Source organism: Thermobia domestica, chromosome 10, assembly GCF_964235325.1.
Source record: "Thermobia domestica chromosome 10, izTheDome1.hap1.1, whole genome shotgun sequence".
Taxonomy (NCBI): domain Eukaryota; kingdom Metazoa; phylum Arthropoda; class Insecta; order Zygentoma; family Lepismatidae; genus Thermobia; species Thermobia domestica.
Window position 1 is genome coordinate 137,883,100 of NC_137463.1, and position 27,246 is coordinate 137,910,345.

General features: G+C 34.8%; 1 protein-coding gene across 1 annotated transcript in view; it reads left to right on the top strand.

The window, feature by feature from the left end:
* The window catches only part of LOC145662734 (uncharacterized), a gene marked incomplete in the record, with an annotated part of 1,843,005 nt that overhangs the window by 1,294,264 nt on the left and 521,495 nt on the right, over positions 1-27,246 (top strand). Inside the window, 2 exon segments of the mRNA XM_081728599.1 lie at positions 1,226-1,336; positions 11,844-11,949. Coding sequence (XP_081584725.1) covers positions 1,226-1,336; positions 11,844-11,949 — 217 coding nt within the window.

Sequence of the window (27,246 nt, forward strand, 5' to 3'; positions counted from 1 at the left end):
CCTGGGAGCATTTTTACATTCAGACCATGATGGTCGAACCAATTAATTTTAACATCTCGCAATATTTGTGCATAATAACAAAATTTACAATGATGTCATTCTGACAAGAAGGCAAATAATTCAACAACCATGGGCGATCATATGTTTTCGCGAGAAGTAGGTGCCCTTGGGGTCACGGGAGCAATTCTATTAACCAACTAGGAGGTTTAAAAACAAAACCAAGATGGCTATGACCTCCTATGACAGGTTACCAAAAGACAAACCTTCCTAACATGTTAGGACATGATTCTCCAGAGGAGGCTACAATTGTATTTAGAAGAGAAAACGATCAAAATAGTATATCTATCTATGTTTCGACATCCATTTTACGACTAAGCAGGCTTAACTACTCACTTCCACAGAAGTACAGGTACGCAAAATGAGGTGACGACAATGGAACACTCGATATGTGCGTGTTTGCAGAAGAAAAACGTATAGCAATAAGATGAATTAAAACATAATAGACTAAAGCTTGGTTGAAGTTCAGTCGCTTGACGTGGAACAAAATTAGTCCTTAAAATACGAACAGTGAAACGTGAAACTTATAGTTTTTGCGAACAAAGAGAGTGAAAACAAATGGATATATAAAGAAGCAAAATCATTTTTAGAAAGGTGAAAAGGTACAAAATTGAAAAAAGATGCGACCATCCCCCCGTTATTGTTACAACCAGCAAACTGACGATAAGAGGATAAGTCTGCAAATTGTAATGGGAATATTATTATACTTTTCAGACTTTTCATCTGACAGAAATATTTTATTTGACTTCTCAATCGCCGCAAAAATACAAATCGAAATTCTAAGGATTTAGTATTGTTTTTGCAGCAAGAAATAAATCATTTGATATAGCGGTTAGAGTCCAGTGGCAAAGTCAAAACTTATATGCGTGAAAACTAGAACTTTATAATACACAAGGAGAATAAAGGAAATTTTAATGAACATCTTAAAATTTCCAGGAAAGATAACTTTTCAAAATGACTGCTACTCGTATATAGTGGAAATACCTAAGTATGAGTAACTGACTAAAAATATAAATTATAAATTAAAATTTCTTTTTTTTAATTATTAGAAAATTAGGTAGCCACAATAAGTAAATCTTTATTTCTTCATCCAGTTGATATCTCCACATTAATAGTTTAGCTGTACATGAAATATTGATTAAATTGATGTTTACTTTCATTTTTTCAGATATAGATGAGTGTCAGTTTGATTCTTGCCAAGGAAAGTGTGTTAACATTCCAGGTTCTTACTTGTGTTTATGTGCAGAAGGATTCATACTCCAGAATGAAGAATGTATTGGTATGTTTGCATTTATAAATGTATTCTTACTTGTTAGTAATATTTCTTATGTTTTATGTTTTATTTGAGAAATTTTAACTCACGAAATATGTATGTACGAGTATTAGTCAGAAACCCTGTTCAAGGTTTAGAACTCTGTTCTTGTTTGTAATATGGAGAAGTAGAATTTAAAAAGCAGAAGTTAGTTATTTAAATTTTTGGAAACCAAATATATTACATCAGATTTTAAATGTAAAACAACGACCTCCAAACCCGATACTAAAACTAAAACTTCTCGGTTCAAGAAACAAAGGATAACGATTAAATTCCTTGTATTTTATGTTGTTTTCATCTTCTTACGTGGACAATTCTGATGATTCGTCTCAATCTTGCTGAATCCAACGCATTATTTTCTGTTAATCTCCTTACTTTCAAACCCATATTACTCGGTCCTCGCCCATTCTTGCTTTATGTCGTTTTAATTTGGCACTTCTTTTTGCTGTACTGCTTCTTGTGCGTTATCATTCCACCTGTATTTTTTTTATCTACTACTACATCTCTTCCTGAGACTTTAATAAACACTTGTCCACACACTTGTTTAATGATTACAACTGTTCATCTCACACAATTTGTAAGCATTTCCTGCGGGTTTTATTCTTTAAACTGGCATCTAAGATTTAAATTATTTTGTTTTCACCACTTAGATTTATGTGATTCTTTTTACAAGTCTCTTTCTTTTGCTGTTAAATTCTCAACCTAATATTAAACTTTATGTTCTGGCCATTTCTCCATTGATGTCTTTACAGTTCCTTATTCCTTTAAGGTGTGAATTATACATGAAAAAATATATTTGGCTTCGCAATTTCTACTTTTAAATGCAAGTTTATTGCAATTTTTCCTGGAAGAATGCGTTTTCTTCTTTAATACTAAAATATACGTTTTGACTGATATCAAGAATCACGCATTATACTAGTAATTAGAAGACCACGTCTAAAATGACCTTATATAAATCCAAATGTGGTAACTGAACCGCGTCCCTCTACATACAGGAACACATTTTGGGCCATATGATTCATTATACATTCACGGCCATTTTACATGACTATTAAAATTGCATAGGTTCGTCCTTGATAGGGATATTTCTTTAAAATTATTCTCTTTTAGGGATTCTAAGTTCAAATTACTCTGTTATGTTTAAAATTCAACATTGGGAAACCTATATTTTTAATAAACCTTTTGAGATTTGAAAATAGATCTGTCAACATTTATAAAGTATATTAGCATTGACAGTCATGTCTGAAATTGTTTATGTTTAAGTTTTGGTTATTTATCTAAATTTCGTTACCCTATCTAAAAATTTGATAGGCCAAAAACTAAAATTCGGCAGCCCTCAATTTTATGGCTTGTGCGTCCAAATTTTATTTCTTTGCAATTTTAAACGAAATGTAACGTGTCAAAATTTATTTTTGACAGCAATGAATATCCCCCCCCCCCTCAAAAAATACGAATACATGAATCAGCGAATTCGAATAGTTTTCTTTTTAAAAAAATATACAGTTAACGTTAATGTTAACCAAGATTAAAAGTCCTTCAGAAACTTTACTCTAGAAAGATAAAACTAAATTTTCTAGAACTTTAGAGTTGCGCACTTGTTAGAATTTTCTTACCTAAAATAATAATATAAAAATATGCTGATAAAAATACTCGAAATTTGTCTGAAATCAAAAATCAACAAGACTCATCTATTCAAGAAACTTGTATTTCAGCATATAAGGACAAATATTTTTACTAACTTCAAATACCCTGCATTTCATTGCAGTTTATTTTATTATAAACCATTGCTTAATTCTATTACAGAATTGTCATATTATCTTCGACATTTTCAAGTATAAATGTATTATATTTTCATATCTTTATATAACGAAATGTAATGCCATAATAACATTTTGATCTATGATCTCAGTTTTGTTAAGAACTAAAAATGAGTATTTTGTATCTAAACAAAAGAAATAGTTATATTCAATTCCAGAAATAAAGATGGCGGAAGCCAATGTGCTGACCACACACAAAACAACTAAAATCCATCTCTTTGACCATTGCAAATTATGGATTACAATTGAACAGAATTCAATTTATTTTTGAGCTGTAAACTTATTTATAGTTTTTGTTAATAGTAAAATCTAAAACAGTTTTACACTTGTAAAATTCTACTTCATCTTGTTTGCTTGACAATAAATTTATAAATAAATACTTGCAGAATATCACATTATGCATTTAAAATATAACCATATTTTTCTTTTTACTGGAGTCCTACTTCATCAATGAAAAAATAAAAATAAAAAAGAAGTTGGACGAAGATTTGAACGCGGGTCGCGGGAATGGGGAAATCTGCATGGATCCAATGAGCTATGGAATAAGATAACACAAGTCATCTACTCTATAAATATATGGCAATAACCGTAAGCTTCACGCGTTGAAAGAACGTTGGTTTTCTCTTCTTTTTATTAAGTGTTACGATATTTCTATAGTGTATCTTGTGTGAACTGCAAAGAGAGAGATCATGCATATATCGATTTGGTTAGGAATTGAGTTTTTAAAACTTTTAAAACATTTAATTAAATCGCGAAGTGGTAGAAAGGAACATGTACCGATTTCATTCTCATAAAAGATACTATCCCTCGAAAAACATGCATTTTTTATGTGACAGATAATACATATACGACGTGTTTTTATTTAATAATCTTAACATTACTTCTGAATTGCTCTGGATTTTCTTGCCTTCCAGTTTCAATCGGAGTTTTGTTTTGGAGTGCTGTCTCGAGTTTTTGAATCATTAGTTTGATCCTTTTGCAGTCCGATTGAGTTCTATGAGAGAATTGGTAATGGCAAGGAGTAGTTTCCTTCTTGAATCTTTATGCTTTGGTTCTTTTGTCGTTCCATTTGTTCGGAATGTTGTCGTTCCATTCAGTAAAATTTAACGTTTATTTTGTTTTAAATTTGGTGCTCGTTTTGATTAGTCTTGTTAGAGTTACATTGAGCTTTTTCTTTTATTTATTTGTTTCAATTGGATTTGCTTTCAGAAGGGAAGTTCAGTTTACCTTGTTGTAAGTTTCTGGTAGGGATCAGTCTGTTTAATTTAGTCATTTCGATTACTGCATTTGGTGAATTACATTGGTATACAAAAAATAGACTTTCTGTCACAAGAACTGAACAAAGTGTCAATATCAAAGTGTGAAGAACAAATATCACTCAACAGTAAGACATATAATATACTAATATGCAGAGGTAAGTATAAAAGCTTTGCTAATAAGAATACCTACACAAACCATAATTCAATGAGCTGTAAAATACAAAGTAACGAAAAGCTTATAAGATTCAGTCTACAGAGCATTTGTTACTTAAAGAATCCACATACACTATTTCGAGAATCGTAACAAGACGTGAAAAGTTTACGATACTTTTCTTCTCGTCTCGATTCTCATCTCAAAAGCGACATGATAATTTGAGTTACCCTTGTCCCGTCTCGAATGTAAAATGTTAATTCTCATGTTATTTTGTTTGTTTCAGAAGCAAAATGAAAAAGTTCTCTTCTCGTGGGCAACATTAAACAAAACCGAAATATTCTTGCCTAATGTCATGTTTCTGCTTGTAACGATATGACCGGAGCGACAATTAGCTCCTAACTTTTAATCTTCTACGAGAAAATAAGAAGTATTATTATTACTATTATTATTCCTGAAGATTTGATAGTTTAAATATTGAAACATCCGAGTATTCAAATATCTGAATATAATAAAACGTTTGTCATCGTCGATCAACCTCCATCAAAAAATCCTAAAGTAAAAAAAAATACCCGACGCGGATTTGAATCACGAATCTCCAGATTACTGGTGGAGCGCCTTGACTACTCAACCACGATAACTACGCCATAAATGATTCGCCCTTAGTCTTGTTACGGTAGGTTTCTTTGCCTCCGCTTGCAAAGTTGTATTTTATATTTCTTCGTTTCAGAACGTCTTTCATATTTCTTTTATGATGACATAAGTGAATAATCTTCGGCAAAGTTTATATTAATAAGTTGAGTTGTTCTTGAACCTTTGGTTCACAAGTTTGTTTCTCCTCCACACGAAACTTCAGGGTGGAGTTCTCATATTTTGCATTTGCTCTCAAAGCAGTCACTATTAACTGGTAAAGCAATTTTCCGTCACGATTCATGAATTTTGTGACAAAACACGTCAAGAAATCAGTTAAATGAAGGATGGAAGAGTTGATATCAAAGTTGAGTACTGTAAGCTAATGAAAAGCATGTAATAACGTCTCGTATTGAAAATAATGTCAGCTACTTTTAATTCACTAACTGGTATAAGATTTGGTTCAAGCTTGAAGATCTGGAATGCGTAAACTCAGTGTAGCTAAAAGAAAAAAGAACAAACTGGACGAGATTCAAACGTAGGACCACCAGCAGAAAACCCGTTTACTAACCCCTCATCTAACAAGCCAACACGTTTTATAAGTATTACATTTGCATGCAAATGATACCATTATACGTTTGTGCAATCAATGTTTGTCTCTTTTTCTCTTCAAAAATGTAACATGTATACGACGATTCGTTTCGTTTTCCATTAGAGCTTTGAAAGACATGATTTGTGTTTGAGTATAGGATCTTTCGTCTCCTTTAAAAAACAGTTCTAGCAAATACAACTCAATTCACACAGCAGTAAAACAAAAACCTCGTAGTGCCTTAGAAAATATTCCTAAAAGGGCGAAACTGTATCATGCACCCGGTGTAACTATCGAGAGTGTGGTGAGGGAGGCCTACAGAAAAAGAGGCCCATTGAAGTTTCGTAATTCCACTTCCGAGGTTTTATATAATTTCACACTTTTTCCTCAATGTCTAAAATGCAACTACTTTAGCCTTAGATGAAACAGAAGTTGTGAAGAAGCTATAGACTGTAAAGTCTACTGAAAAGATTTATCACGTCCTTGCAGCAACAACTTTAAGTTTTCGAACAGTAATGGAGAACAAGATTGATTGAAAGTTTAACTTAGAATGAAATAACTAAAGATCTAATCTTATATAACTCTCATTGATAGTAGTGTTCCGTATTTGTTTAGACGCCTATTCTTTTATAACTTTACCTATGTGCATGGGGTCCCTGGTTCGATCCTCACTCGCGCGGAATAAAGTTTATTGTGAACAAAAAGCTTGTCCATAAGTTTTCTCGAGTTTCTCCCGTTTCCTCCCATTTCTTCATTCCACGATTTCATTCATTTCTCAGCATCAATGTCTCCATTAGCGTAATCGGTATAATTGTGGGACGTAAAATTTAAATATTTCAATTCATTTTTCTTTTATAACTGTATCTCAATTTTCCTGTGACGAGAGCAACATCTAAGCGAACATTCAGCGAATGAAACCACTAAAACCTATATTCGTAGCACAATTCTGCAGATGAAGTTGAGTCCTTCGGCTTTTTCAGCATGGAAAGCAAAAAAAGGCAATACACTGATATTGAAAATGTAGTTAACGAATTCCTCTCTGAAAAAGATCATCTGTACAGTTATTTTTCAAATGGTAATTTATAATTATACTTACGTTGGTTGAAGTTTTTCCATAGTTATGGGGACCACCCCTACCAAGAGGTGAAGATGACATGTAAACGAACGATATTAGTGTCGAATTCATGTGCAAAGATGAATATGTAGTGACACTGTGGATGCTACGTAAGTCCAAATTAAGCCTTGGTTGGAATGGAGTTGGCAATAGGAGAATAACAGGCAAAATGAATCGAAAATATCCTATATTTTTGCCGAATGGATAGTTTTCTGGATCACCGACATAAAAGGTGATATTTCAGATGTGGATATGTCGAAGGTTGGCCCTATTGGCATGAGGTCATAGGGGAACCAATGAAGACTTCAAAACAGTCCCTTTTTAGTGCGTTTCAATACACTGCGGGTGAAAAGTGATAATGCACAAATACTGATATCACCCTCGGAATTATCGGAGATATAACTTCTGGGGAAACATTACTAATTGTTCACACTCTAAAATTTTCACTGCTTTGCAGGGGCGTAGACAAGGCTTTTTGAGGGCATGTTTTACTAAAATGTCTATCATCATCTCTAAAATTAGATATAATTTACAGAAAAGTCGTGATTTCGTGGGGCAGGAGCTCTGGATTGCCAACGCCTGCATTCTGTATATGTCCCTGCTGCTCTGAATTGTCATAAGCTCCTCTTCAAATGTAAGACGTAAAATGTAAATAAGAAACGTATAACATAGTATAAAATATATATAGAAAATGTGTTATTATAAATAAGAAATACAGTAGAAAATAATTATAAAACATAATGAAGAACAAGCTCTTTTTTTAAAAAAAAAAACAATCATACTTGAATGTAAAAGATACTTTTTAAAACAATTTTCCATTTATGCAAGGCTACAAACAAGTGAGGAGTGCCATCTGGTAGCCACTATTTATCTCTTCGAACCAGAAAACTATGAATTTGACACCAATAGTTTTCGTATTCTATTACTTTTTTTTTTACTTGTAACCCCTTTCCCTGGGATGGTTTCAGTGTTTTAACCCCCACAGGAGATTGTTGAGATGGTAGTTTATACGTATAGTAAATTCGTTTAAATTCCTCCAAGAGTCAAACTTTCTAAATATATATATATACATACATTACAGTAAGAACTGAATTTTGTATTAACGCCTGACTGTTGTCGTTGAACAAACATTCATGATGATATGCTGTAGGGAAATGAGCTACATTAAGGTTGTAAGATTTAATATCAAGTTTGAAACATCGCAAGTTAAAGAAACGCATGTAATAACAAATATCATATTTGAAAATAATTTCGAATTAAACTAGCTGTGACTACATTACTTCAAAATTGAGCTTGTGGAATGCACAGTATGAGCGTAGCTCAAAGAAAATAATCAATAAGAATGTTCTTGATTGGAAGCTCGGACCATACACGTAGGAGTATCATTAACCATTCATCTAACAGACAATGACGCATAGGGTTTGGCACTATTTTATCAGATGGTTCTATCAAATGTCACCTAATTAACACAATAGTAACAAATTTTACTGCTCTAAAAAGTATTCTGAACAAGGCGAAGTTCATTATGCACATTGTAACTAAGTTCCAAGAGGTTTATATCCTATCAAAACGGCGCATCCACCAAATCAACTTTTGGAATATCCCATTAAGTTAGTTTTCAACGGAGCTAAAGGAAACGTATGTGAATGAATACAGAGTTCTCCGTAGCAGAATGGATGAAGTGAGGGTTCGATAACTCAAAGGTTCGCGGTTCGAAACTCGTCTCGGAAGCTGCAGATTTTTTAAATTCTTAATTCCTGAGTTCTCAAGATCTTTCTCTCCATTCATAATCATCTGATGCTCTCAAAGGTGTTCTCCACCGTAATTCGACAACTGCCTAATGTGATCCTCGCAGTTCGAAACCTTCCCCTCTTCTGTTTCACAAAATCACAATTTTCGTCATAATACGAATGCTGTCCGATCATTTTTCCCCAGTTCTAAATCTGTGTATATAAATCATTCTTCTCTGTCTCCATATTTAAATCTCCCTCTCTCTCTCTCTGTCTCTCTCAATGTCGCCCAGGACTCATATGGCCTTCAACTATTGAAACCTAATGTAAGCTGTCTAGCAATGTGCTATCGTAACTCTATACGTTTGTTGCTAAAACCAGTGTCATTTTAGATTTTATTCGGGGAGGGGGAGTTTCCGCCGATAAAAATTTTTCACTGTTTTATTAGTGTATTACTATACTTTGATCAAACAATATGTATTTATGAAGCTCAAGGGAGGGGAAATTACACTCTTCTGTCCTGTCCAAATGACGCTCTTGGAACATTTGCTTGCAATTACTGAAAAGAAATTAAATAAATCATTGAATAACACTCATTTCTGTCAGTAGATATTCTCGAGCTCTGTGCGTGCATTACAGACTTTAGGAAGCACAAAACTTACTGCCGTTATGCAATTTCCATAGATTTCTTAGGGAACATCTTACTAGCTTGTAGTCTTTAAAGAAGGGAAAGAATGAAACTAAAGGTATTAATGAAGGTATGAAAAGATTGTGACTTTTATTTAAAAAAAATAGGCTCTTAAAAGATATTTCAGAACAAATTAATGAAAAAGACAGTTTTAGAGCTATAACTTGATTCCTGTTTCTTCTCTCTTTTTTTTTGTATGAATTGAAAGAGTGTACTACGTCACACGCACTGTTGTAGACAAGGAGAGGTGGATGAAGTGAGGAGTTGGAGTTGGATCGTACTAAAAGCAACTAATCGATTGAGACGTGTATTTCTGGATGCATAAGAAAACGGGGCAAGTGCTTGTTATTAATTTGGACTTAGAATTTTTGTAACAATTTCTATGCCGCGAACTGTACGAGCCCCCACTGCTTCTTCATGCTCGTTACCAGATTCATCGTCACTCACTATCACATTTTGTGGAGGTACTGGTACCGGTAAGTCCTCTCTGTGGCATACAGGTCTCATAGCAGATGGTAAATTCGAGTATTGCACACTCTTTCTTTGTTTTCGACGTGGGGAACAGAGAACGGCATATGCTTGAACTTTTTGCCTAGCCTATCAGGAGTCTAACACGTCAAACAGCATATGTGGGAGAGGGTGTTTCTTGTCTTGGTCACCAACCTTACACCCGAAATAAAGTTCGTAACACTTCTTTACAAGCAGGGTCAATTGCTTTTGCGAATTGAGAGTCACTTCTCCACAGATATAACAAAAAGAATTTGCACTATTGACACAGGTACTTGGCATTTTCTTCTTCTGAATGACCACAACACTCAAATTTCACAAACCTAAAACAACATGCAACCACTTCGCACGCTATCAGTACTCAGAGTGCTGCGAAACAGGAGGCAAGAATCGCAGTTAATTTTATGTGTTTCAATATATTGCCAAACGTCAATAATTTCTTGGAGTATGTTCATTGATCTCAAAGACATGCATCGGAACTCCTTGCACTTTTCTTGATTTTATCTTACATTCTCTCAATTTTATTTCAATCAATAAATCTGCAACTTACTTAAATTTAGCCATGGCAGAATAAACCATATGCAGCGTTTTTACCGATATTCAAGGATTTCAATAATAAGGAGGTAGCATACCACAAGAAATCTAAGCCCGATAGAAAAAACTGATTTCATTTTTTAATTTAGCACCCTCGACTTAGAACACTAATCAGATTCCTTGTGACAAAAACCTTGTTGCCAGTTTTATTAGTAGCGGAGTATCGGCAACATTTTTTAAATCCGACAATTTAAAACTGAGCTAGAAAGAATTCGAGTAATTTTTGAATTATCATCCTATATTTTTTCTGCTTTTTGCTTAGTTTAAAGCGAATCAGAAGTAGTATTGGCGTTGGGTCGGATAAGCTTTCAGTTGCCAACCGTTGCCGTTGTTGCAATATCGCGAATATTCCAGTAAAGAAATTATGGTGTAAATATGAGTTTGTTATTTGTGTATTTAAACTCACATTTAACTTATTAATTTGTGAAAATATTTTGATTGTTCAATATAGGAAGGTTAGAAAATTATACTCTTCGGATTGAAATTGGAAAGTTTATACAGAAATATCTGAATCGTTGTTATCTTAATTAACTTCTTTAATTAATTCGAATATTTAGCGAAGTTTGTAGTTGATTATATGGGCCGTTATTTATTAATATTTAATATTTTATATTTTAATTGAATTTATAATTGAGTTTAATCTTTGGCATTTAATAATTTGATAATTGAGTTATCCCTCAATTCGTATTTGATTTTTGATTCGTATATATAGTTGCTCTGTTAAAATTGTCTAGAATATTAGCTACCACGAATTAAAATAGGCACGCCCGGCCACAAACACCTTACTTGACTCCTTGTTCACTTACTAGTTTGTGATAAATATCCTTTGTTTAGCTTGAAATTCTGTTTAGTTTGAATTGCAGAAGGTATTGGAGCGCTACAATAGCCAGAGGTGTAAAATGGCCATGAAGTGTAAAACGAAACATTATTTCTTCTCATTTCGCTGTCAGTATTATGGTACGTAAAGACGAAGAGATTAGTGGAAGACCATAGAGCACGGAAGCTTCTCAATTGAGGCAAGACGCTATCAATTATGGTAGAATATCTATGATGATATTATTATTTACTCTATACGACTACATAATATTGGGTTTTCTTTACATTAGGTCTGTCACTTCCTTTCTTTTTCTGGCTGTTTACCCTACAAATAATGCTTTAAATTTAATCTATATCGCAAGTTTGATGCAGACCTGGTAGCCCTCTCTTATTGCTAACAAGTGGTAAGTGAAAATAATAATTAGAAAATTTTATATGATAATAAATAGTACAAGTGTTATGATACTAGAATCCGTTTGCATTGTATTATTCAATTAACAGATTTTTCTACTTTTATCGATTATGAAGTTGTCCAAAATTTAATTTCGTGAATCATAATTAGCTTTATTTTTTTTTCAGATGTAAATGAATGTGAAAAGAATAATGGAGAATGCCATCATATTTGTATCAATACACTTGGATCTTTCTATTGCACATGCCCTGATGGTTACAAATTGAATCCAAGGTATTAACTTTTGATATTTATTGTTTGAATTTCCTTTTCACTAAGTGTTGAATAAATTAACGTAGAATAAGAAGTATTGTTAAGGTTATTCTGTTAAGGTAAGGTTATTATATTCTGTTATGGTATTTTACGAAAACATTTACTTCACTGTTGGAATGTCTAGCCTGCGAAAATTTCTTCCCCAATTATATGAAAATAAGTAAGCATATCATAACAGAAATTCTGGAACAAACATTTCTAAATATTGATAAACCTAAGACGGTCGTGGGGTAGTACCTTCAACAAAAGTAGAAATGGCATTGGAACAAAAGTAGTTCCTCGTTGCTAAACCTGTGTTTTCGCTGATGAGAAAAATATTCGGTTGTACGGTACTTGATGTTCACAGTCACTTGTCCTTTTCCCATTTAGTTTTTACGTTGTTTTCTGTCATAGACCCTTCGGTCCTCAGATGAGTTTTGCGGTGAGTTCATACAAGTTTGCACATGAAACTGGATTTAGAAAACATACATTTAATTCCCAGTGCTTACTGCAGCACATGAATTGATTACACAACCCGACATTTTGAAATGAAGTAACTGATAACTTAGATATTTTTCTGTTTTTATATAATTCGAGGATGCTGATTACAAAAGTGAAATTCGTTTCACGCTAACACATCAGGTATCTTAATAAAAAGCGCCAAATCATGAAAAAATTGCGAAATTTGTGTATTTTAAAAATATAAAAAAATAAAACCCGAGATAAATAGAATGTTCAAGGTGATTTGAAATCGGAAATGCGCGTAGATTTCCAAAATATAGTTACCTTTCGTGTAGCACATTCAGTTTTAAATCTACTGCTAAATTTGATATCACCCACATCCATATTTATTACATAAACAAAAATGGGAACCCTTATATATCAATACTTCAATTTTACCCATGATCATTTATATTTTTATGTTAAATATCTAATCATATTTCTGCAATGATTTAATCGCCATTGGTATTGTTTGTAGTATTTATAGTAGCAGTAGTAATACTTATACACCAACTATACCAAACTCGTTAAAACGCTTGGTAATTACTTTAGTAGCAAATATACGACACTAGTACATGTAACACAGATGCATAAACGAAACTAGTTTAGTGGTTTGTAACACCTATAGAAGCAATAACAATGGCTACTCAAACATACACATTAAATACAAATCAATAAAGAAACTTGTACAGAAACTAGATAAGGCAAAACTTCACTCCCTTTTCAGAAGCCAACAAAAATCAGCAAGCATGTTAACATTGCACCTTCCCTGATATCTTTTCTCTATGAGTGTAATTATCTGATGGAATCTCTTCCAGTGTTCCTTAATGAATTATCCCAAGTTACTTGAGAAGCAACTCAAGTGACTATGCAGAAAGTGTAGCTTCACACTCATGTTTAATCCCAATCATCGGAAGTGTAGTAACATATCACTGAGTAGCTCTTCGTAGTTCTCTGCCTTGTTATTACCCATAGTTATTAACTACACTTTTAAAACTTGTCCACGCAAGCAGTTCAACTTCATCCATCGTATTCTCAAAACCTGGATCCATCATCAATTTCTTATCTGTGGCCCTCTAAATAATTCTTCCTTCAGTTTCTCCTGTGTTAGTTTTGAAAACTTGTCACTCATATATTTGAAGCAAGTGTCATTTTTGTCCAAAGCCTACGCGAATTGTTTCATAACCACCAACTTTATGTTTAAATACGGAAGTATGACACTAATATTAGAAGGTTCCATTTTCCTACTGGAGTCGAATGTAGTTCTGATTGACCACAGCTTTTGATTCTAGTGAAGGAATTTTGCCCTGCTGTCTCATTCACATAGGAAGGAAGGCATTATTGTGTAGCAAATACCTTGGAATCACTACACAAAAACCATTTGTATTCACCATACTTCACATTCTCCAACAAACACTGCATACTCGCATAGTTTTCCTTCATTGCTACTGAATGTGCCACAGGAATAGATGGAAATGTGTTTCCGTTTTGAAGAACTTCTTTAAGAATTGTTTTGTTGGAATCTATAAACATCTAGCCATACGTTTGCTTTAAGAATTGTTTTGTTGGAATCTATAAACATCTAGCCATACCTTTGCCCCTTCCTGTCCTGTTCTTGTGCACTTTATAACTTTGGTTTTCTTCTTATTTATCTTCGTTTTGCATGTTTTTTTCCAGTTGGTAGTTCAAGTTTGAAAGTGCTTCCTGTATGTCCTCATCGCTCTCCGCTATCAGTGCTATGTCATCAGCAAACCTTATTGTGCTGAAAACGTAACCATTTACTTTTACGCCTTTCTCGTTTTTATCCAAGAATTCTTTCATAGCTCTTTTATATAGACGTTGAACAGGAGAGGTGAAAGTCCACATTCTTGCCTCACTCCTTTACTTATTCTTGCTTCCTTCTGAACTCTTCCTATAACAACTGTCTGGTTCCTATAAAGTTGGTATATTATTCTTCTGTCTCTGTAATCTACTTTCAGATTCTTCAACGCTCTGAACATGATATTCCAGTCTACGTTGTCAAATACCTCAATTGTAGCTGTGCTACTCGATTAAGTTTAATAGTGTTTATTATGTACCATGCTGGTAGTTTGGTGGTAATGAAAGCCAGTGGAGTAACGGCATTCGTGATAGGCAAGGATTGTTAAGAAAAATAAAAAACATGAAAATCTTATTCGTTCCTACTTGTGCGCATGTGTTACTTATGAAACGTGGAGACAATTGACTTGAAGCTAACCACAGAATAAAATAATAAGTTGAATGAGTGGAAAGAATTATTGAAGCGAATAGTAGATGTTATAATTACTTTAGTAACTCAAAATACTGCTTGCCGTGATACTATGACAAAATTGGTGAACTTCGTATCGGGAACTTTTTAACATTTATTGCATTACTTTCACAGTCCGATCCTGTATTGAAACAGATTCTGAAAAGTCAATCCAATGTAACCTACGTGACTCCTAAAATCCAGAATGAACTTATTCAACTGCTTGAAAACTCGGCAAAAATGATATTGTTACCGAAAATAAGTCAGCTCCTTTTTATTCTATTACTGATATCATTAAGTCAAGTAATTCATTATGTCATAGTAAGTCGTGATGACCATGGTATTCCTCTCTCAGTGACTGTGTATGAATCTTTTCCCGAGTTTTTTAAGCTGCTGATTCCAGTACAAAGGGAATTGAGAATGACATTATAAATTTACTCGAAAATAGTGATTTGTCCATATTCAAATGTCAGGGACAATTATATGATGGACTAAGCACAATGAGTGGGATATACAATGGAGTTCAAACTAGAATAAGGGAGAAAAAACCCACAGCAATTTATTTCCATTGCGCCGAACACAATTTAAAGGTAATTTTAAACGACTGCTGCAAAAATGTCGAAAGAGGAAACATTTTTTTTTTGGTACTGTACAACAATTTTGCTTTTTCTTTCAGTGGAAGCAAAACACAACACGTTAAGATATTTTAGAATTAATTTCCGTTAGTTCCACCAATTTTAATTCGAAGCCCCTTACGTTTATAACGACTTATCAAAAAGATAGTCGTAAACCTGGTTCGTTTGCTGAGATAAAAATTCGAAGTGGTAGTATTTCTTTGGCATGAAAATATTAGCTTTGATAATTATGTACCATTAATCTCACCTTTTTAATAAAAAAGACAACGTCTATAAACGGTGCTAAACTGGTTTATTATTTGATATAACTTATAATATCCTTTTCTTAAAACTGTACCTTTCCTTAAAACTTATCCTTTTCGTAAAAGTACACAAACTCACTGACTAGGTAACCATAAAACCTGTCCATAGCAACAACTATCCCATAATAATCACTTACATATATTAAAAACATTCTTCTTTTGTTAATATGAAATGAACATTCTACTAAGTATAGTGCACATGTATGAGTACTTTCTGCCCAAGGTACAGGTAAATATTACTCAAACCAAAGTATTTTGTTATATAAAAATGTCGCTCGACAAAGGGACTGAATATAAAAGTCATGAGTTGGCTTGGCTTTTATCTTCAAGAACCACTGGTCCGTTTACATTAGTGTTCTCACATTACATATGTCCATCATATTTTGATCGCACCTTGTATATCTATTCATTATATTTCACATATACATATATATAAATACATTCATAACAAATCTTACATTTCATCAATATTTATCTTTAATTACATTAATTATATTTATTTCATTATTATCCATTATATTATTATTACATTTTCTTATTAAAAATATCGTCGCTTATTTAATTAGTCGTCGAAGGGTGCGATTTCAAAAATCGTAAAGGACAAACGTGGGTTATAAATAGTCAGAGCGCATTATATAATAAATAAGTTAGATGTTACATTTAAAGATATACATCGTAGCACTAAGATATTATAATAAAGAAGAATCTCATTCAAGGTAGTCGTTGAATAATTAGTTTTATAGAATAGATCTTCTTCTTAACATAATCTTTGACAATTAAGTTTTCAACACAAATCAATCTAATATAAATAATCTTTGCTTTTAATTAATTATAAATCGAATTATGATTCTTCACATGAACAAGAAAGAATAAAAATCATTTGAAAATTAATTTTCCAGTCTACCTAAAACTCTATTTAAGCACTTCAAGTATTTATAAGAATCGTTTTCATTATTGATATTAACACATAAACTTAAAAATGAAAATTCACAAGAATCTATAACTAATATGGGTTTAACCTAATTTCAGTAACGGTAATCAGGTTACGTTCGTACTTACATACGATTCTAATAAAGTACACTGTACTGCGCTATCATGATTAGGTTCTACATTATGTTGTACATGTCTTTCATCGTGATTCTGATTTTGGTATGAAGTCCCATCTCTTGATCTCCAATTACGTCTATCCACGTAGTTCGCTGCATTTCTGGAATTTCGCCATACATTACGTCTATTTTTAAACCTATTTTGACTATATGGTCTAACATGTGAATTGCTACGATTAATTAGGTTAGGCGGATTCCCTACATAACCTTGTCTATTTTGCTCATTTTGATTGCTAGAGTATACTCGGCTTAGGTTAGGTTTCATATCATTCACACTTCGGATATCTAAATTCCGAACTGGCACCAAATGATCTGAATTATTCTTATTTTTACCCATTCCTGATTGTGGATTCATGGCATGGTATTGAGTTTCGTAGCATTGGACAAGCATCAATAAATGGCTGAAACTCATACACTGTGTGGAAAATAAGATCTGTTGCAATTTAAATGGAAGCAAATTTCGAATCGATGCTATTATTCTCGATTCCGATTGTAATGGATTAACGACCTTTAATTCGTTGTAGACATTTACAACAAACTCTACAACAGATTTATGCAATCGAGGATTGAAGTGTTGATTTCTAAGGGTGGCATCTCTATTTGCCAGCAAAAAGTCATTTTCATAATTTGCGATCAATGCCGCTGTGAATTCCTCATATGTACTAATGTGATCACGTATCGCTTTAAACCATAAGGAACAAGGTGGGAGTAATACATGGGGTATTAATTTCATATATTGTGATCGCTCGATACACATTATATTGCATTCGTCTTGGAATTTCTCTAAGAAAGAAGTAGCATTCTCATTACACTTACCACTGAATTTGCTCATAGCTCGAATTTCACTCATCTTAACACTTAATTTTACCTTCTTTTTCTCATTCCTTGTTCTTGTTAAGTGATAGTTCCTATCCATGACGTGCTGTGTCGGCGCACCATCTACGTTTCGCTCATCAGTACTCTTCGGACAACTTTCTTCTAGTATAATATCCTCATCAGACCCCGGCGAAGGCGAGTTCATCTCTGGTGAGTGGGGCAACTCAAAGCGATCACTACCCAAGTTATTACGGTAAATGTTGTCTTTAGCCTGTAACGTTCTAATCTCTTCCTGAATAGTAGCTAACAACTGTGTATTTACATGTATGTTATTAGAATTGTTGCTGACCTGGATCTTTTGCTGTTTAATGGAAGATTCTATTACTTCTAAATCTTTTTTTACAGCACTAATTTCTTGGTTTTGGTGATTGTGCTTTTCTTGACAATTATCGGATATCCTTTTTAACTTTTCCTCGAACTGTGAGGATATGTCATTCACCACCTGGACAATTGTTTGTTTCGTTTCATCTGATTTCTGTTCTATCCGTTCTATCCGTCTACTTAATTCTTCATATTGCTTGTTAGCTTCGTCAAACTTCAGTTCTATCTTCTGTTCCATGGTCTTGTTAGATTCGTTGAATTTCTGTTCCATGGTCTGCTTTAATTCTTCATTTTGTTTGTTAGCTTCGTTGAACTTCTGTTCCATGGTCTGCTTTAATTCTTCATTTTGTTTGTTAGCTTCGTTGAACTTCTGTTCCATGGTCTGCTTTATCTCGGTAGACATCTGCATCATTTGTCGCTGTAAAGCTAACAAGATTCGATCCTCCGATGTCAATCCTGGTGTTACACTAGCTTCACCTTTGTCACTAGTATTTGATTCCTGCTGCATTGTTTCGTTGTCCATTTTTCTTATGATTACTTTACCACTTCGCAATATGGTTAAGTTCGTATTCATTAACTGTAGTATAAAAGTAAATTCAACCTTACTCTTCTTCGGGAATTGAATTTACAAAGTCCCGGGTGAGGTAAACCAAAATTTTTATAACGACTTATCAAAAAGATAGTCGTAAACCTGGTTCGTTTGCTGAGATAAAAATTCGAAGTGGTAGTATTTCTTTGGCATGAAAATATTAGCTTTGATAATTATGTACCATTAATCTCACCTTTTTAATAAAAAAGACAACGTCTATAAACGGTGCTAAACTGGTTTATTATTTGATATAACTTATAATATCCTTTTCTTAAAACTGTTAAGTACACAAACTCACTGACTAGGTAACCATAAAACCTGTCCATAGCAACAACTATCCCATAATAATCACTTACATATATTAAAAACATTCTTCTTTTGTTAATATGAAATGAACATTCTACTAAGTATAGTGCACATATATGAGTACTTTCTGCCCAAGGTACAGGTAAATATTACTCAAACCAAAGTATTTTGTTATACGTTAAATAAACTATGCCGTACCAGATGGACATCAAGAACAAACACTCTCCTTGCTCTGAAGTCTCGTTATAGTGATATTTTGAAAGCGTTGACTAAAATAAGCCTCACCTGCAATAAAAGACGGGAACGATCCGAAGCATGTCAACTGAAGAAAAAGCTCGAGTGTTATGAGTTTGTGCTACACATTATAATCCAGGGAAGATTCTAACTACTGTGAATCTGGTTTCAAAAAAATTATAAAGTGAAACAGTGGACTTAATCGAGTCATCTAGCCCGTCTCCTTTAGCCTCACCGGCATAATCGAGGGACGTAAAACTCAAAGATTTCATTTCATTTTTTCGAGTCATCTAGCATGACAAAAACTCAATAAATGAATTAGAACACTGCCGTAATAACTTCTAAGAAATTAAAAGAATGGCATCTAACTTAGTGGAAACTAGTGGCGGGCACAAAAAACGGGTTTTCGGTTTTTAGGAAAACCGAAACCGGATTGTGAAATTTTCCAGAACACGGTTTTTCACAGAAACCGGTTTCGATTTTCCCAAAAATCGGTTCGGTTTTTCAACAAAAATGGTTTCGGTTTTCTCCAAAACCGGTTCGGTTTTTCAAAGGATCCGGTTTCGATTTCCTTCAAAACCGTTCCGGTTTATTTCCAAAATTGGTTCTATTTCTGACCAGGATAGTGTTTTGTTGTTCTCCGTAAACATTGCGTTCGCACAAAAATAGTCTTATGTGTTTTCCAAGTTTTCACCGAAACCAGTTTCGGTGAAAAACGAACCGGTTTTGGAAAAAACCGAGACCGGTTTCGGCAAAAAAACAGAACCGAATTTTGGAGAAAACCGAAACCGGTTTCGGAAAAACCAAAATGTCGGTTTTTCGGATTTCGGTTTTTCTGGGAACCGGTTTCCGGTTTTATAAAAACCGTTTTTGACCATTCCTAGTGGAAACCTGGGAAGTTGCACCAGTTTTCAAATCAAAGCGCATTGGGGACAATCTCGACATCTTTTGTGAAGACGAACGATTAACAGATGAAGAGAAGTGTTTTAGAGTGAAAGTGTTTCTACCGATCTTTGACGTTGTTTTCTTCCAGTTACGGAACAGATTCTTCTCAATGAAAAATGTGACAGAAATGATTTCTATTTTGAAACCTTATGAATTATTGCGTCTCAATGATGATGAATTGTTATGATCATCACAGAAGTTGTCTTTATTTTATAAAGACGATTTATCATCGGAATTTTCTACACGGATCTTACGTTCCCAATCAGCGCTCAAAGACAAATTAGCAAAGCTGCGGTCAGGATCAGTAAAAGACGTAAGTAATATTCTTTTTCTTCAAAATTCGTCCATTATGTCCAGTGTCCCTGATGTTGCTACATCATCATCATAGGTATTCTGCACTTATTGACAGGTCACTTGCCGCAGCTGAGAAGCTTCCATGCTCCACGGTCCTCCGCTAACCTCTTTTGTCTTCGCGTATGATCTTTCTGTTTCTATATCATCCATTTAATTGTAGTCTCCTTTGCCCGTCCCTCTCTTTCCCGCCACCATACCCTCTAGGACGTCCCTCATGATACAATCTCTTTTTAGGCAATGTCCCATCCAGTTTCTCTTCCTCTTCTCAATAATATCTAAGTGTTCTTCTCTCCCCCACCACTTCTAACATTCTCTCATTCGTTTTCCTCTTGACCCAAACTAATTCTTTCCATTCCTCTCCACACCCACAGTTTGAAGGCTTCCAGTCGATTTTCATCACCTTTACGTAATGTCTATGTTTCCGTCCCATACAGTACAACACTCCACACGAAGTATTTATGAGTATTTTTCTTAACTCTTTATTCAAGGTCCCACAAAACAGACTTTTCTTTCTACTAAAGGCTTCTTTTGCCATTCCTATCCTTGCTTTTACTTCACGTTCGCACTTCATGTCATTACTAAGAATACTATCCAATATCGAACACTATTCATTTGTTCTATTTTCTCCCGTCTCACTTTTATATTTGACACAGACCTCTTCGTTCCAATTATCATGGCTTTTGTATTTCTAACATTTATTTTCATCCCATAATCTTCAAAGCCCTTTCTCATTTTTTCTAACATTTTATTGATTTTCTCTCCACATTCTGCAAGAAGCGCCATATGGTCTGCAAATCTTATGCATCTAATCATTCTACCTCCTACCGAAATGCCGTCATCATCATGTAGGCTCTTTTTCGCTACCTCTTCTAGATATACATTAAATAGTGTTGGCGAGAGGCAGCACCCTTGTCGAACTCCCCTTCCAATTGGACTCTCTTCCGTCAGTTCTTCCCCTATCCTAACACTTACTTGTTAGTTCATGTATAAGTTTCTTATGAGTCTTCTATCTTTCCATTCCAACACTATCTTCGTTAGAACTCCCAAAAACAATTCCCAATTCACGCGGTCAAAAGCCTTTTCTAGATCAATAAATATAACAAACACTTCTTTCCCTTTTTCTATAAATCTTTCACCGATCGCCCTTAGTAATCTAATTGCATCTCCTGTGTCCTTGCCACTTCTGAACCCGAGCTGCTCCTCGTCAACTTCTTCATTTGTTCTTCCATGTAACCGTCTGTTCAGCATTCGGAGCAGAATTTTAGCTGCATGAGATATGAGACTAGTAGTTCTATAACCCTCACATCTCTTTGGGTTCGATCTCTTAGCCATCGGTATCATGATCGTTTTCAGAAAGTCTTTTGGCCATTCTCCTGTTTCATATATTTCATTGCATAGTCGGAACAATTCTTTCTTTCCCTTGTCTCCTATATTTTTAATGAATTCGACTGGTATGTTATCTATTACGGTTGCTTTTCCATTCCTAATTTCGGATATAGCCCTTTCAAACTCATCCCGAAGAATACTAAATCCTTTATCATCCTCGCCTACTTCATTTTCTACTTCAAAATTTAGGCTACACGGTCTATTCCTACTCTCATATGTCTTCAACGTATTCTTTTCACCTTCTTATGACCTCATTTCTCTCGCTGACTACCTTCCCATTCTTATTTTCTACTGTATTCGTGTCTTATTTTTCCATCCCTTTGTTTCGTCCGAAATTCCATAGATTTCATCTCCTTGTACATCTGTCTCTTCCCTTGTTCTGTCTGTTTCTATTCGTAATTCATTATTTAACTTTCTGTACATCTTTCTGCCCTCTTCTGTATCAACCTGTTTCCACGCCTTCCTCTCCCTCACTTTTCTGCAACATCTGCTCTGTAATCCATGGTTTCTTAGCCGTTTTGTGTTCGAGGTAACCTACTGCATCTTCTGCAGCCTGCTGTAAGCAACGTTTAATATGTTCCCACCGTGCGTTACTACCTGAGCCTATCCTTTCCTCGTTTGAACATTTTTCCTCGAATTTTTCAACGACAATATTTCTTATTTCCTTGTTTTACAACTTTTCAGTATTCAACACTTTGCTGCCTACTTTTCTTCTGCCTACATTTTTCAGTTAAACAGACCTACTTTGGCCAGCACAAGATTATGATCAGAGAAAATACCTGCTCCGGGAAGGGTCTTCGCGTTCTTTAAGGTATTCCGGTACCTCTCCTGAATCATAACATAGTCTATGTGATATATTCCGCCGTCTATTGGTGAGTTCCATGTATATATTCTTCTCTTGTGCTGATTGAACCAAGTGTTCCCAATTACTAGTGAATTCTGTCTACAGAAATTCCTCCTCTCCCCTTCCCCTTTTATTTCTTTCGCCTAAAGCATATTTGCTTACGATACTACCTTCCTGTTTTTCTCCAACAACTGCATTGAAATCTCCCATTAGAATTACGTATGCACCCTCTTATCCCTGTCTATAATTTCTTCTATTTTCTCATAATTTTCTTCTACTTCTTCAGTTGCATGCGAAGTCGTCGGCGCATATGTCTGTATCACAACTAGATCCTTCGTTGTCCCTATAATCTAGATTTGGTAGGATTTTGTGAAGTTAGATGGGAAGGTAATGGGGTGTTGAACAGCGAAGGATATAGAATGTTTTACTCAGGTAATGAAAAGAGCGGTCATAATGGTGTAGGAATAATTCTTGAAAAACGATTAAAGGTAGTGAAAGTAAAATTTATTGATGATAGAATTATGTTGTTAAGACTTATTTTGTTTCATTTATTCTTTAAGATTTTCTAATTTTCCTCCCTGTAACATAGTACGTACGTTCAATGTCCCTATCCTAAATCTTTTTCTGTTCTCTGTCCTTCTTTCTCGGTCTGTGTTCCCCCATTATTACTTTCTCGTCTAATAGTCCTTCCCGAACCATCCCCCTCCCGGAGATCCAAATGGGGTAATCCGCTGTTGCTACAAGTATTCAATTATTTCTTCCACTGCCTGTAACTGTAGCGTAATCACTTTCAAAATTTTGTCTCATAAAAAACTATTCGAGAAGTTCAATGTTCCAAGGAAAGCATTTAGGAAAGCATTGTTGAGCGTCAAAAGTAAAGTAACGAGGTGAAATCAACATAGATGACACACTAACTGACTTCACACAAGTAGTTGAGTTGAGTTGATTTTGAGTTTAACGTCCCGTTTAGCAGCGAGGCTATATGAGACGTGGACCTACTGATTAACGTGGAATCCGAATCACATGAGCTCCCGCCGGGAATCGAACCCGGGACTCCCACGCCAAAGACGCGTACGCTAACCGCTTAGCCACGGAGGAGCTCAACTTCACACAAGTAATGTTCGAAGTATACTTGCCTCAAGCAGGATTCTGTTGGTTGTGACTGATGGATATTATTATTATTATTATTATTATTATTATTATTATTATTATTATTATTATTATTATTATTATTATTATTATTATTATTATTACTTTTAAAATAACATTTGTATTTTAATTCTACTGGTACAAAATATATACAAATATTATTTAAATAGTAGTTAACAAGGAACACAGACAACATGATAAGTCATCAATTGCCGTTGAGTGCATTTTTCTAGTCGCTGCCATAACCTAAATTTTTAGATAATTCAAATTCTGGTCACACTGTAATTTCTATGGATGGCAACACTGAAAATTCTTCCGATTCGTATTTTTGGGTGTAGAATAAGATTATAATCTATTACTGAAGTAAGTTACATTTCATTATCTCTTTTTACTTACGAAAAACTGGCAAAATAATTGATAGCTTTTGAAAAATATTTAGTAGTCTGCCCCCTTAACGGATTCTGGTAGTACAAAATGAGCCTCATACATTGGCTAAGAGAAAATACGAAGAAACTGAATATTTGTCGTTGTAAAAGACGCTTATATATACCAAATTTTCACAAACTCGACATCTCCATTTTTCAAGATTTTACAATTATCTTCATTTTTTTTCTGTTCTGGGAGAAGGCAGCAGTTCTCCAGTAGCCAAGTTGGCGGAAATCATAGTGATTGGTACGGCAACTTGGACATTAGTCCCAGGCCTGGTCAGAGTAACTTTAACGACTGGGATACTGCGGGGTGGAAGGCAGCGGGAAGCCACCACTCTATTTTCCCTAGTTTGCTGGCAGCAAAAAGAGAAAATATGAACAGTGGTCTTTCGCAGGTCAAAATGTAGTTCCGGAGGTAAAATATCCCCCCATTTGGATCTCCAGGAGGGGGATGACTTGGGAAGGACTATTCGACGAGAAAGTAATAATGGGGGGAAGACAGACAGAGAAAGAAAGACAAGGAAGAGCAGAAGGTTTAGGATAGGGACATGGAACGTACGTAGTACGTTACAGGAAGGAAAATTAGAAAATCTTAAAGAAGAAATGAAACAAAATAATTTAGATTTGGTAGGCGTTTGTGAAGTTAGATGGGAAGGTAATGGGGTATTGAACAGCGAAGAATATAGAATGTTTTATTCAGATAATGAAAAGGGCGGTCATAATGACGTAGGAATAATTCTTGGAAAGCGCTTAGAAGAGAAGGTAGTGAAAGTAGAATTTATTGATGATAGAGTTATGATGTTAAGACTTAAAGGAAAAACGAAGGATCTAGTGGTGATACATACATATGCACCGACGACTTCGCATGCAAATGATGAAGTAAGGAAAATTATGAGAAAATAGAAGCAATTATAGATAGGGAGAAGAAAGGTGCATGCATAATTCTAATGGGAGATTTCAATGCAGTTTTGGGAGAAAAACAGGAAGGTAGTATCGTAGGCAAATATGGTTTAGGCGAAAGAAATAAAAGGGGAGAGGGATTGGTGAATTTCTGTAGACAGAATTCACTAGTAATTGGGAACACTTGGTTCAATCAGCACAAGAGAAGAAGATATACATGGAAATCACCAATAGACGGCGGAATATATCAGATAGACTATGTTATGATTCAGGATAGGTATCGGAATAGCATAAAGAACGCGAAGACCCTTTCCGGGGCTGATATTTTCTCTGATCATAATCTTGTGCTGACCGAAGTAGATATTCAACTGAAAAATGTAGGCAGAAAAAAACTAGGTAACAAAGTGTTGAATACTGAAAAGTTGAAAAACGAGTAAATAAGAAATCTTTTCGTTAAAAAATTCGGAGAAAAATGTTCAAACGAAGAAAGGATATGTGCAGGTAGTAACGCACGGTGCGAACATATTAAACGTTGCTTACAGCAAGCCGCAGAAGAAGCAGTAGGTTACCGCGAACACAAAACTGCTAAGAAACCATGGGTTACAGAGCAGATGTTGCAGAAAAGTGAGGGAGAGGAAGGCGTGGAAACAGGTTGATACAGAAGAGGGCAGAAAGATGTACAGAAAGTTAAATAATGAATTACGAAGAGAAACAGACAGAGCGAGGGAAGAGTTTTACAAAAGAAAATGCGAGGACATAGAAGAATTAGAAAGAGTTGGGAAATATGAGGAAATATACAAGGAGGTGAAATCTACGGAATTTCGGAGGAAACAAGGGGGTATTATGATGGCAGTAGAAAATAAGAATGGGAAGGTAGGCAGCAAGAGAAATGAGGTCATAGGAAGGTGGAAATAATACATTGAAGACTTATATGAGAGTAGGGATAGACCATGTAGCCTAAATGTTGAAGTAGAAATTGAAGTAGGCGAGGATGATAAAGGATTTAGTATTCTTCGGGATGAGTTTGAAAAGGCTATATCCGAGATTAGGAATGGAAAAGCAACCGTAATAGATAACATACCAATCGAAATCATTAAAAATATAGGAGACGAGGGAAATTAAAAATTGTTCCGACTATGGAATGAAATATACTAGGAATGCAATGGATATACCCGATTGCAATGAAATGAGCTGAGCGAGCTTAAACTACGTAATCAGGAAGCGTTTTTCGGTGATTATTCCTCGATGGTACATCGGAATTTTGATTTCGACCTATGTTGTCACTCAGCTCGACATACTCTATCAGCGTGCTAAGTTTGGTTGAGATCGGCCAAACGGTCTAGGAGTAAGCGTTTTTCGGTGATTATTCCTCGATGGTACATCGGATTTTTGATTTCGACCTATGTTGTCACTCAGCACAACATACTCTATCAGCGTGCTAAGTTTGGTTGAGATCGGCCAAACGGTCTAGGAGGAAGCGTTTTTCGGTGATTATTCCTCGATGGTACATCGGATTTTTGATTTCGACCTATGTTGTCACTCAGAACGACATACTCTATCAGCGTGCTAAGTTTGGTTGAGATCGGCCAAACGGTCTAGGAGAAGTTCGCGGACAACCAAACGGCTAACCGGAGTATAAGAGCTTCGCTTCGCTCAGCTCAATGAAACAGGAGAATGGCCAAAAGACTTTCTGAAAACGATCATGATACCGATGGCTAAGAGATCGAACCCAAAGAAATGTGAGGGTTATAGAACTATTAGTCTCATATCTCATGCAGCTAAAATTCTGCTCCGAATACTGAACAGACGGTTATATGAAAGAACAAATAAACAAGTTGAGGAGGAGCAATTCGGGTTCAGAAGAGGCAAGGCCACAAGAGATGCAATTGGATTATTAACCCTTAAGTACTATTGACGAAAATAATCACGTAACTACTATGGAACGGTCTGTCAGACCGCATTGTTGTTTCACATTTTCTGAATAGTAGTTTTGTTGCATATTTTTTAAAATGCTATTCTACATATCTTTGTTGCTTATAGAAAAATAAAACATAGTAATTTCACGATGTAAAAAAAAAAAAAAAACATTATATTTTTAAAGCAATGAGAAAGAGAGCATAGTCAAAATTTGCAACAA